This window comes from Strongylocentrotus purpuratus, unplaced genomic scaffold (genome assembly GCF_000002235.5).
Source record: "Strongylocentrotus purpuratus isolate Spur 01 unplaced genomic scaffold, Spur_5.0 spur5_scaffold_19, whole genome shotgun sequence".
Lineage (NCBI taxonomy): Eukaryota > Metazoa > Echinodermata > Echinoidea > Camarodonta > Strongylocentrotidae > Strongylocentrotus > Strongylocentrotus purpuratus.
The window spans coordinates 10682044-10695568 of record NW_022145604.1 but is presented as its reverse complement, the minus strand read 5'-3'; the positions used below and the strand labels follow the sequence as shown (position 1 = coordinate 10695568).

The window sequence follows — 13525 nt, the reverse complement described above, 5'->3', positions numbered from 1 at the left end:
CGACGAAAATACGGCTCAAATCACTGTCTGTTGAGGTTAAAACACAAGAACCATATATAGCCGTAAATGGAATGGCATCTATTAATAACGGACATTATGTTGATATATTTCCAGACGCTCATCATCGGGGGCTTAACATTTCAAAGTATGAAGCAGAAAACATCCTTAATAGGATGTGACATTTATGGAAATAGAACTGCTGAGGTAAGGGAGCATTCCCACCTCGAACATTAAGATTTCTATTTTGAGAAACGTCAAAACAAATCTCTCTTGATCGCTATCTTTTCAATATACGAAGTTCATCAACCTAAAAAAAAATGTGTATAATACATGTACGTTTCATGACATATACATGGAGTGACTGATAAAATTCATGTATCTAACTTTTGCAAGATTAATACTCATGCAAAAGTCGTCATAAAAAGGAGTCAAATTTATAAAAAGGGTTTTTTTTTTGTGGCGATGGGGTCTGCTGAGATATGTGTAATATTTTTGTAAAAAAAAAAAAAAACACACTTGGGTTGGATGGGGGCCTCCCAAGATAATACTAATAGAATATGCTTTTAGCACAATTACTCTATTCGACATGTAACATGGGGAGGGACACTGTTGTTACATAAAGCCTTTGTTTATATATATATATTTTTTTACTATCACCCTTGTAGTTGGCTGTTGTTTGCTTATAAGCTGAACTTAATGTGTTCATATCTTTGGTAGATGTCTACATCACTGGTAGCTAATAAAGAATGGTTAGCTCATGAGCAATACATGAACATGTGCCTGTAAAGTGCTTCTAAGGCTTGTGTTTACATACTTCTACCATAGGCATGTACATGCCAGAACAACTGTTGCAGAAGCAAATGTCGGGTTACCATACTAAATAGAACCAATACATTCGTATCTGCAGGAGATAATTAAAATCTAAATCTACCAACATTTACAAAACTAAGACATTAGGGTTAACCGATTGACTACCGACTTCTCCCATTCCCATAGGCTTTAATACAGGAGCAATACTTTTCCCGTAGCTGATGGGTTAAACCACAAACTACTGAACGTGTGGCTGAATTATATGCAAATCCGATCCGTATGAAAAGATATCCTAGCAGTACATCGTCTTATTTAAATGGAGAAGCGATCTTCATATCATACTTTCTCATGCGGAAAAGAAAAACTGTGATATGTGCATCAGTATTATACAAATCCAGTTTGCTTGAATAAAGTCCTACGTAAAATTTTACACTTTCTTCTCAATAATTTGAAAGGATTTTTTTTAAAGATAATAAATGACGGAAGTCGTGGGTTTGAGTAAAGTCAATAAATCTTTATGAATAATTATTTTTAACATTCTATTCTTTACAAGTTTAAAACAAACGTAACGAGTAAACGAAAACCACAGGCACATGAGCGATACTGTTTAGTCATTACACTTCGAAAAACAAATTCTTGACAGAGGTAACCCATTATGCAAAATCCTGCTCCCATGAAAAAATTCCTGGTGATTCTAATATTTTCTTGAAGTTAAATAAAAAAAAAAGATTGAACAGTATATTTGAAAAGGATTATGAGAAGTACTTACAACAAACGTAAAGGGTTTTAAAAAAACAGGCACAAGAGCGATACTTTCTAGTCATTACACTTCAAAGACACTTTCTTGACAGAAGTAACCCATTATGCAAAATCCTGGAGACTCTAATATTTTCTTAAAGTGAAATAAAAAGATTGAACAGTATATTTGAAAAAGATTATGAGAGGTACTTACGTTCTCCCTCTTAGGATCTGCATTCTGAAATTCGGTGCTGTTGTTCTTGGAATTTGAGATGGACTTCTTGCGAAATTTATTCCGTATATTCTCCATGTTTTCCATGAGGTTGCATAGAGTTCTCCCCCGCTCGTCGTTAGCACTCCAGGACTGGACAAGAGCTTAAATCGGTCAGATTTGAAAGCTTGTCTTTAAGTGCTTTTACATATTCAAGTGCTGTCTTCAATGTATATTTTATATAAAGCCCCAAAGAGCACACATTCAGAGAGTATTCCGCTGTGTCAAAGTTCTGCGACTGTTCTGCAAATGTTATACCTGCATATGGAAGTGAGTTCTCAATAAAAGGTATATTGATACAAGAAGCAGGATTTACATGTAAAAGTCAATGATTAGATTCAAAACTTATCATGTTGTGAATGGATCAAAACATTCTGACCTCTCTACTTTCAGAGTAGATGCTAAAAATCCACACCTAGTAATGACATTCTTGGATGACTTTGCAATAAAATCTGTGCAAGCGATGATGCAATGTCATTAAGTAATTTACAGTTACACAATTACGTGTAGGTAAATCCTTACTGCACCAATCATCAGTCAAAGCTTCCAATTTCATGAATCATTTAGACTTCATGAATCCTTTCCAGGATATAAAGAGCTGGACTTAAATCCTTTTGCTTTCATTCAAAAGAAGAATCCATTTATCTTTGAAGGGTAGTATCTCCATGCCATTGCATCAATCCAGCTATACTTAATCCTGCATTGGTCTGAGAAAAGACAGAAAAATCATACTACAATGTATTCCCAACTCTGTTTCACCAAAAGACATGGGGACATATTTTTGGTACAAAAAGTACTGCAGAGAGAGATGGATAATCTAACAAACAAATTTCGTCCGAACAAAACTGATCAATAAGCCTGCTTTGTCTTCCCGTCTGGCAATCCTCTTGCATGTTTTCAATGGCATTACATGACTAAATTACATCCTGACAAATGACAGGTGAATTTTGGATGGAAAACATGGATGAAAAGCATGGCTGAAGATCGTTAATAAAACAGAAGCAGACAAAAGAATCCTGTTTCAAAGAAAATGACAGTCACCTGTTCTTGATCGACAAGGAATGAATGGGCCCGACAATGAATGACTTATTCCATGCTATAATTCAACCAAGGCACCATGGCAATCATCAGAAGAAAATGTTTTTTCATAAACAGCTGAAAACTATTCTTATCGCTTTTCAGAAACAGAAATTATACATTTCAATTTTACTTTTTTAAATAATTTTCTTAAAGAATCAGGTTACTTGGATGGATTTCAAAATAGAGAGGGGTAGGCATTATCAGCTAAAAACTAAACTAATTTGATTCGCAGACACAGAAATTATGCATCTCAATTCTACTTTTTTTTTTACTAGTTTACTATTCCTAAAGATTTAGGATCAGCGTACCTGGACAGATTTCAAGATAGAGAGACGTTAATTTGCATTAGCAGATGAAAACTAAATTGATTGCTTTTGAGAAACAGAAATTATGCATCTTAATTATACTAGGAAGGAGTTTAAATATTCATGGTCTTGCTACCTGGAGGAATTTTCATGAAAGGTGGAGGAAGAACTAAACAGCTGCAAATAAAAACCTGATTGCTTTTCAGAAAAGAAAAATCATGCATTTGCATATTATTATCCAGAAACATAAACATTTATTTATCGCTACCTGGAGGAATTTTCATGATGTATATAAGAAGTAACAAACACCTGACAAAAATTATACTGCTTTTTAGAAACAGAAATCATGCATTTGGAAATTACTATCCATGCATTTAAACATTTAAGATCTCGCTACTTGAAGGAATTTTCAGGAAAGGTACGCGAAGACATAAACAGCTGGGGAAAACAAAAATATTTCAGAAAAAAGAAATGCATTTGGCTATTGCTATCCAGAGCTTTTTAACATTTTGAAATTCGCTACCTGGAGGGATTTTCTGGATTGGAACGAGGAAACATAAACAGCCAAATTTAAAAAAAATCTATTTTCAGAAAACAAAAATAATTCATTTAAATATCACAATTCAGGACTTTAAACATCTCGAATCTCGCTACCTAGAGGAATTTTTAGGCAATGTACAAGACGACATACAAACAGCTGAAGATTTTTTTGTACTGCTTTTCAGCAACAGAAATTATGCATCTAAATAATACTATCCGAGATTTTAAACATTTAGAATGTATATTCCTACCTGAATGGATGCTTAATTCTGGAGACTATTGAAACATTTTCAAGCATGTTCTAATATTTAACAAGCTCATCAAGATTGATCAAGATTGATATTGGGAGAACAGGAAGAGATTTGACAAGGTAATCTTTAAAGGTTTCTCTCCCCCAGATTTTGCTGGGGCATTAAATTTAATGCCTGATAAATGTTCAACAAATAAGGCTATGTCTATGTTTAAGTAATACTTCTTTTTATACCTTTTACTTGAATCTATACTGATGTAGAGTAATAAACAAGTAGGAGTAGATTTATGTCTAATAGAAAAATTCCCCTTTTTTGAAGCCCTACTTTATTCTCCTACATATATCATTATGGAATATCAAAAAACTGCAACAGAATGGTAAATTCTGTTCTACTACAGTCTACTAATTTCAATTTAAATTGATTTTTTTCCCCTCTTCTTCTTTTATTGATCCCTGAAGTGCCGAATTCTAGCTTTAAAAAGAAATTTGTCATATACAGGCATCTATTGTTTACCAGTGCAGGATGAAACACTAACAGGTGTTGCCAATATCCATACAAGAGATGACCCTTATAGTTGCTTCTTTTGATCATATAATTGGAATTGAAATATCACCAAAATACATCGACTGGAATCTATGCGAGGAAGAAATAGAACTGACACAAAAAATACAAATATTCCGTTTTCAAGAAAACATATCGTTCCTAAAACTTCAAGCAGAAGGTTTTGGTTTAGGTCTATTGTTTAAAATCAAGATACAGGCAGACAGAAAGATTCTATCATCTGCGTAACATTCTGTTCCATGGAAGAAATGTTGGCTTTAAGGGCTACCCTTGCACAACAGGAAGGGGAAGATGAAAACAAATTGGATTGGTACAAAGCAATCACGATCACCAGGCTTCTTTATTAGGCTAGGGAATCCTGGAAAGCCAGGGTTTGTGTGCTTTGAGAGAGGCACAGTCTGATGGCCAACGCCAGATGAAGAGTGACACCGCTAAACGACACAAGATTGCGCTACCTGCTACCGACGAAAGGCAGAACCTGGCAGCGTAGTTATGCGTCTCGGAATCCTCATTATGTGGAGAAAACCAGAGGCGATCGTTTAGCGGGGAAATGGAAAGCGATTGCGAGGCAGACTTCGATCTCTCTTCCTGGTCCTGGTTTCAAGATAGATAATGGATAATCCACATATCTGCATTGAATATGAATCACAGGGTGACGATAGATTAGGCTCAAAATGGGGCCAAGCATCCTTTGATTAAATCCTTTGAAGACATCACCTAAGAGTTTGACACATTCACAAAGGATCCCAACATGAAAGGAACAAAGAACGAGCAAGAAACAATCACTTTTTTCAGATAAAACAATCAGAGGCTCCGTGCTAACCGGTAACAATTACACTTTGTTTGCTTTTGTGACGGTATCTTTTTCATCCACTAGTAAGCAACATCAACAATGCATCCACTTACTGCTGGCAGTAATAACGACGATCGAACCTTATCAAGAAATATTGCCGTGGCACTGATGATGCTCGCTTCGTTGTCGTTATCCAAATCATGTCTAATGCACCCGTCGATGCATCATATACGATGGCATAATCATGCTCTTTGCAAATGCTTGCTTCATTGCTGTTTGTTTGAAAAAAAATATGCCGAATGCGACTAGTCAGAGCTACAGCCGATCCAGCAATTCAGCTAAAATGCTGCACTTCGCTAACTCCACCTCTCTCTTTCTCTCTCTCTCTCTCTCTCTTTTCAGGAGCTTGCTTGAAAGGGAATGTATTGCAAGTGGCGGTGTTGAGCTATCAATGATGGAAATGTGTGTGGGGGGATTGTGTGTGGGATATAGAGAGAGTGTATGTCTTGGGGATAGCATGCATGTGTGTGTGGGTGCTGGGTGCTGTGTGTGAGAGCTTTGAGTGGGTGTGCTCCGAGAGTGTGTGTGTGTGTGTGTGCCAATGCTGCTTAGGTGCTGTGCTAGCTATGGTAGAAAGTAAAAGAGTGTAACAGTGTGTAATATATATGCCCTCCAGTGCACCATGCGCTAACCTCGGGGAATTCATACATTCAACGCAATGTGGACAGAGGATGGGAGATTTATATGTAGAAGACATCTGCATTGCTTGGTATTTTCTCTCCTTTTCATGAAATGCTTTTAATCATATTCTGTAAATAAGAGCCAACTCTTTTCTCTAGGTACTTACGACAATATTAAAATAATTTCTTCTTTTCTGTCCCTCCAATTTCATCTCCTTATTCTTTCTCAAACTCCAATTTTCCCCTCATTTTTCAATCCATTGTTTTATATATTATTTGTTTCTTCTGTGTTATGTCTTAAAAATAAGAAAGTTACTTCAATGGGTTTACAAAGTATTCAAATTATATCAACTGCAAATGGGTTCTGTGCCATAGATTCTTTCTCAAAATTTTTTCCAATTTTAACATACTTTCCTTTCACTAATTATGTTACTACAAACACAGTCAAATCTAACATATTACAAGATATAGTTGGACAATGATCATATGATTTCATTTAGACGGAATAGAAGTATTTGGACAACATGATTATTTAGTACATCATTAATAGAGTAAACTGCATTTGGTTTTTATTCATAATACTCATCGGTGAAAAACTATGTTAGGTCCAAAGGTGTCGATCATTTCTAGTTCGTACTTGGAATATCAAAGCATGTTCCCCCCTCATCCCCCCTTCTTTTGCGAATTCCAAATCAAAATATCAAAAGACACCTGAAAATGTTGACAGTATGAGGGTGATCGTTTATTTTCTTTCCTTGCTAGTCATAGATTTTTCAGTAATACCACCTTTCTTAGTACTTCGGTAATATGATTCAACATGCCAGCAAAATGTGCATGTCTCTTCTTTGTATTTCTTCTATTTTTACTCTTCTCCCTTCTAACTCATCTGCTTCTAAATCAGACAATTCACTGTGCAGACTGCATACTGATATGATTTTTCAATAATACCACCTATATTCGTAAGACGATTCAACATGCCAGCAAAATGTGTATGTCTCTTCTTTTTTCTCCCTTCTGTTTTTACTCTGCCTTGTCTGCCTTGTCGGCCTCTTCTGCTTCTAAATCAGACAATTCACTGCATACGGACAGAAAGAAATCAATCACAAATTTAAAACACATTATTTTTTAGCCATGAACTCGGCATGAGTGGCACAAATATGTGTTTTGTGTATTTGGATGTTAATCGTCTGCTCTGTCTCCTAGTGTACACGTGTATGGGATTTTAATTAGGTACAGCTTGGAGAGTTTCTAATGAAAATTGGAATTCCCTGCAGAATCACGTTGCTAATGAGACATAATGGGATCATCTATCACAACTCACAAGCATTAAGATCACCATAAAGAATCAAGTGAACAAGAAGGGGGAAACTTGATTTGGGGAGGAGAGTGAAAAACAGAGAAACAAATAAGACCCCGTTCTCACTCACTTCGTTGGAGCGCTCTGGAGCGCTCTAACTAAGACCCGCTCCTCAGGAGCGGTTCTTAGGTGAGTGAGAACGCTCAAAGTGGTCCAGGAAGCGGACTTCTGGACCGCTCGAGAAGTCCACCTTCCGAGGTGGTCTTGAGGAGCGGGTCTTATTAAGAGCGCTCCAGAGCGCTCTAACGTGCAATGTGAACGGAAAGCGTACTTTGAACGGAAGTGACGTTCCGCGCGATGAGCGATAGGGCAGACACTACACATATACATGTATACGGGACGCGCCGCGAACGGGACATCAGGTGGCATAGGGTTTGGATTCCGCGCGCGAAAAAATCGACCCGCCTACCTGAGCTGCCATAGCAACAAGACCACTTTGACTCATGGAGCGGTTTGAGCCATAAAAACTGCTCGGAGTGTGAACGCTCGCAAACCGTTCCTCAAGACCCGTTCCTCTGGAGCGGTCTGGAACGGTCTAACTAAGACCACTTTCAAAGTGAGTGAGAACGGGGTCTAAGAGAGGGACTGAAATGGTGAAGTAAAGTGATACAATTAACCATTTTCGTAATGTAACCAAATTTAATGCATGCACCTTCTTAACGTGCCTCAATACAAATATATTTCATTCACCTGTAAATTAATAATTGTATTTGAATAGTCAACATCCAAAATACAAATATTGCGTGTTGTTAGGTAGGACATGCCATAATGGCTGTTCTACATCGCAGCAACTAATGTATGCAGTTCGCATTCTGACTATTGAAATACAATTATTTGTAACAGATGAATGAAATATGAATGAGGCACGCCACAAAGATGTATGCATTAGATTTGGTTACATTATGAAAATGGTCTACTGATGCCAATGAAATAAATGAATGCAAAAAATCTATTTTCACTGCTTTCTTTTTCCTGCAGCACTTAAATAAATGTTTAGGGCTTGGGGTGACAATTTTGCTTACATGTAGATGATCAAAAATTTGGTTGATACTACCTTCTTGAAAGCAATGGAGCAATCTGCTTAATATCTAGGTCTCCATGTTTTGTATGAGCTAGTGGGGAATAATTTCCTATAAAGATTTTTTTTTTTTTTCTTGGGAAGGAAAAGTCAACTAATATTGCTTCTATTTTCATTCTCTTTTTACTGACAAAGGAGAAGGTATGCGCTTTTATTCTCTTGTGGTAGAACTTTAATAAACGAGGTGAAGTTACTAAATGCTTCTGTATTTCAAATGCAATTGAAAACGTTTTCCCATTTTTCACAAACAAATTTGGTAATCCCATTTGTCCATTTTGATGTTTGTGATATTGCCTACAACAAGATATTTCATTACAGTGTTTTCTAAACTTCAAACACACCTTAATAATACACAGTTCTTCTTGTTTCCTATGTAAATAATATTTCACAACAACTTTTAGAGAGCATTTTAGAGAGCATTTCAAAATGAATTCTACTCTGAATACTCCTAAAAATTCAGAATATCGTTCAACTATTACTGCTTCGATATTCTAATTATATCTGTACTATTCTGTCATTGGAGCAATGGTAGGAGAACGGAATCTTATATAGAAAAAGACAAATCAGTAAGAAAAGCGACACCTCATTTACATAGAGAATGAATGAGAAATAGTTATGTAAACAAATCAGACTGCTGCATGGCAAGAGGGCATGTTTTATAAAGGCCAAGTAGGCACTTAATGATGTATGGAGTAGTCCTATCCAAATATATGGAGTGGATACAAACACATAATTGACACAGATGTAGTGCTAGTGATTGAACCCCATTTCAAAATACTTTCTACAATGTGAAATAGATCACTAGTACTGCAGATTATTATCATCAGAGCTGTTATTTACATACAAGACTGATTAAAAAAGAAGAAGAAAAAATCTCCTTTTTGCAGCATCATTCATCTATTGTAAACATTATCTTCAAATATATAGTAAGCTTATCCTTCACATTAAATATATCAAATATCAATTTTAATCGATATAATTATAATGTAGTATTTATTTTAACATACCACTTTATAATTTACAAACGTTTTTTTTTGTGTGATGTTTTTCCTAATTTAAGTCATTACCAAATTTTCAAATCTACTGTTTTTCATGCATTTTTACATGACACAATGTGAACCAATTATTGTTAGTCTTGGACTTTTTATTTGGTATATTTTCAATAAAAATCGAAATTGGTTTTAAAAAAAAAAAAAAAAAAAAAGAATTACCGGTATTCTTTAGCTCACAAAAGGCACTTTGGTATTTTGCAAGGCATTTCCTATGTCTCTTTGCTAATACAAGCCATTTTAAACCACAGTCACACCAACAATTAACTAACAAAAGACCCCCTTAAAACCAGAACAAAAAGACTCTCCTAAAGGGCCAGGAATTGGTCCAGGCTGAGTTGGTGTGGATTCTAATACGCGTATTAAGGTATTAATATTTGTAAAGGTATATGATCCCGTACAATTCTCAATGTATATATATTGTATGTGATTTTTTATGAAATAATACATTGAATTGAATTGAATTGAATTGAAAATAAGGTTTCATAATAGAAGCCAAATTATACAAAAAAACTTTAGGGTACTTAAGAACTAGTCCGTCAAGAGTTAGAAAGGTATAAACATAATAATAGAAATGAGGTTTGCCTTGCTCTTAATGGCACAGTCACACGGCCACTTACGGTAGCTGCGGATGCTTACGGATAAAAGTCCGTAAGCATCCGCAAGGATCCGTATCATCCGTAAGCATCCGTATCCATCCGTAATTCAATCCGCAGGATCCGCAGACATACGCAGATCCGCAGCGGAATTTTGAAAATCTCAAAATTTTGCTGCGGATGAAATATACGTAAGCATCCGCAGAATATACGTTATCCATACGTAAAATACGTAACTCATACGTAAGATACGTAAACTCATCCGCAGGATACGTTAGATACGTAACTGATCCGCACACTTTGTCGGGTGTGCGGATGCCTGCGGATACATAGGGGTACGTAAACACTATTACGTAGGAGTTACGTATGTTTAACGTATTTTTGACATATATATTGCGGATCTTACGATAGGACTTGCGGTAATTGCGTATGCTTGCGGATGGGATACGAATATTACGGATGGGATACGGATGTTACGGATTAGATATGTATGTTACGGTTGAGATACGGATAATATGCGGAATTTTTACCTATGTCTTCTTTCATTTCGGCGGATGTCGCCCATGCCAAATGGTCTTCACTTGGGTATGCAACCCTGGATGCTGCCAGCATCCTCATCATTGTCAGTTCTTCAACTGTAGACTTTCACAGGTCACTCAAGATGGAGAGAGAACGCCGCCTTGTGTTGCTGGATTGTTTGATGGCCATCCAACACAATCAGATGCAGATGAAGATCCTGATGGCCAAGATGCAAGCCATCCTTGAAAGGAGAAAAGAGAGGATGTGTTGGGTTCGTCACTGGATCACATTGCGACCACACCAGGGTGCCTATGGTAACCTGATGCACCTGCTACGCAATGAGGATGTTCAGGGCTTCCGCAACTTCACCCGCATCACACCTGCCATGTTTGCCGAAATGGTCACCCGCCTCACTCCTCGCTTACAGAAGTATGATACCTGGTACAGGAAGGCCCTTCCAGTATGCTTGAAGGTCGCCATCACCATGCGCTACCTTGCCAGTGGGGACTCCTACCACAGCCTGATGTACCTATTCTATGTACCCCACAACACCATCTCACTCTTGGTGTTGGACGTGTGTCAGGCCATCTACGCTGAGTATGGCGAGGAGACCATCAGCAACCCATCTACTCCAGAGGGGTGGAAGGGCATTGCCCAGACCTTCTCCGACCAGTGGAACTTCCACCATTGCCTGGGAGCCTTAGATGGCAAGCACATCCGCATCAAGGCACCCGCGAACTGTGGCTCCCAGTTCTACAACTATAAGGGGTACAACTCGATTGTACTCCTTGCCCTGGTTGATGGCAACTACAAGTTCCGGTGGGTGGAGGTGGGAGCAGGTGGTGCGAGTTCTGATGCCCAGATTTGGAACACGTGCAGTCTGAAAGAGGCAATTGACGATGAGAACATTGGAATACCACCAGATGAGCCACTGCCTCATGACGATCGAGACATCCCTTATTTCGTGATTGCTGACGCTGCATTTGCACTACGCACCACCCTGATGAAGCCTTTTGGTGCCAAGCCACTGACCATGGAGGAGAGGATATTTAACTATAGACTTTCCAGAGCCAGGAGATGTGTGGAGAATGCCTTTGGCATTCTTGCAAACAGATTCCGGTGTCTTCTGAGTGCTATGGCACAGGTGCCTTCCACAGTGGAGACCATCGTCCTCGCCTGCCTGTGCATCCACAACCTCCTGAGAGACCAGGCATCCGCTGAGCAGAATGGCATGATGGACAGAGAGGACGACCAGCACAACATCATCCCGGGTGCATGGAGAGAGGGGGGCGTGCTGGATGACATGCAACAGAGGCTTGCTGGCAACTACACCACCAAGATTGCCAAGCGCCAGCGCCTGTACCTCAAGCATTACTACAATGGCACCGCCGGAGCAGTTCCCTGGCAGCAGCGCATGGCCTAAGCAGTTGGCCAAACATAACAAACAGACAAATCATGCAACTCTTGATGCTTAAATTTGACAACAAAAAAATTGAACAAGGTAACGAAAGGATGTAAATTTATTTATAAAATCTGTGTTGAGAAAATCTTTAAAACTCCTATTTCACAAAACAAATGGAGGAACATTGTTTAAAAACCAATTGTTACTTGGGACAAAATTTATACGATTCCTTTTAAATGTTCTTTATCAAAAAAACTTAAATATTTACGATATAAAATTCTTCATAATATCCTTGGTGTTAACAAGTATCTGAAAACTGTTGGTATATTAAATTTGTGTTCTTTTTGTTCAAAACACTCTGAAACTATTGCCCATTTATTTTGGGAATGCCCCTTCAATCGTCGATTTTTAGATGATTTTGAAAAATACACTCTCAAAAGGGGGGTGGGGGAACCGTCAGCTCTGCCAGGGATGGTCCCTCTTCTTCTACCTTTTGAGCCTCTTCCTCTGCCTGGGGAGGCTGTTGTGGCTGCTCACTCACTGGAGGATTCTTCCTGGTTTTTCTGCTACTTCTTCTGCCAGACATGATGCACACGAAAGTCCAAAAAGATGGAGAAGAAACTGTTGAATAACTGGAACTAGATCTCAGACTTGATGAAATGCGACTGAAGCAAGCTCCGATCCACGTGGGTTTATATGCGGATGGTGCGGACGCCAGAGGAAGCCGACATGCGCAGACACGAGCGTAACTTATCCGTATCGTCCGTAAGTCATCCGTATCGTCCGTAAGTCATCCGTATCGTCCGTAAGTCATCCGTAAAATCCGTAAGTCATCCGTAAGTCGTCAGTAACATGTGTCAGCGGGTTGGCAGCGGATGGGTTCATCCGCAGGTTTTACCCGTAACATCCGTAATTCATACGTAACATCAGTAACTAATCCGTATCGTCCGCAGAATATAGGTAACTTTTGCTCAAATTTCCGTATTGGGGTTAAAAATTACGCATTTTCATTATCCAAATATACGCAGGCATCCGCAGGTCCGTAACATGGCCGTGTGACTGTAGCATAAGAGATGAAACATTACTCCTCACCTTCAGCGAACCTTTCATATTGTATCATGGAAATGAGCTTTCTAAGAATTAGTTTGGAAAAAAATCTGGATAAAAAAGTGTGAAATTTCAGTTGAATTCAGAGAGACAGAGAGGGAGAGAGGGGGGCAGAGACAGAGAGAGAGAGAGAGAGAGAGATACAAAGGGAGAAAATAAGAGCAGGAGAGAGAGAGAGAGAGAGAGACAGGGTGACAGAGAGAGAATAAAAGAAAGGGGCGGAGAGCTTTCCAAGAATTGGTTTTTAAAAATCTGGATAAAAAAGGGTGATATTTTTGTTGAATTCTAGAGGCTTTTATAACTCCAACAAATATGGAAGGATGCCTCTGACTAAACATTGATTTCAATCAAACTTTTCTCACCATATCGTGAGAGTGCTGGATTTCCC

At 38.3% G+C, this 13525-nt stretch overlaps 1 protein-coding gene across 1 annotated transcript; it reads left to right on the top strand.

The window, feature by feature from the left end:
* The first annotated feature begins 10105 nt into the window (after positions 1-10105).
* On the top strand, positions 10106-13105 carry LOC115926030. Its single transcript, XM_030990292.1, has 2 exons — positions 10106-11690; positions 12553-13105. The coding sequence occupies exons 1-2, from the start codon at positions 10642-10644 to the stop codon at positions 12656-12658; spliced, it is 1155 nt and encodes a 384-aa protein (XP_030846152.1). The 5' UTR covers positions 10106-10641; the 3' UTR covers positions 12659-13105.
* The last annotated feature ends 420 nt before the right edge of the window (positions 13106-13525 follow it).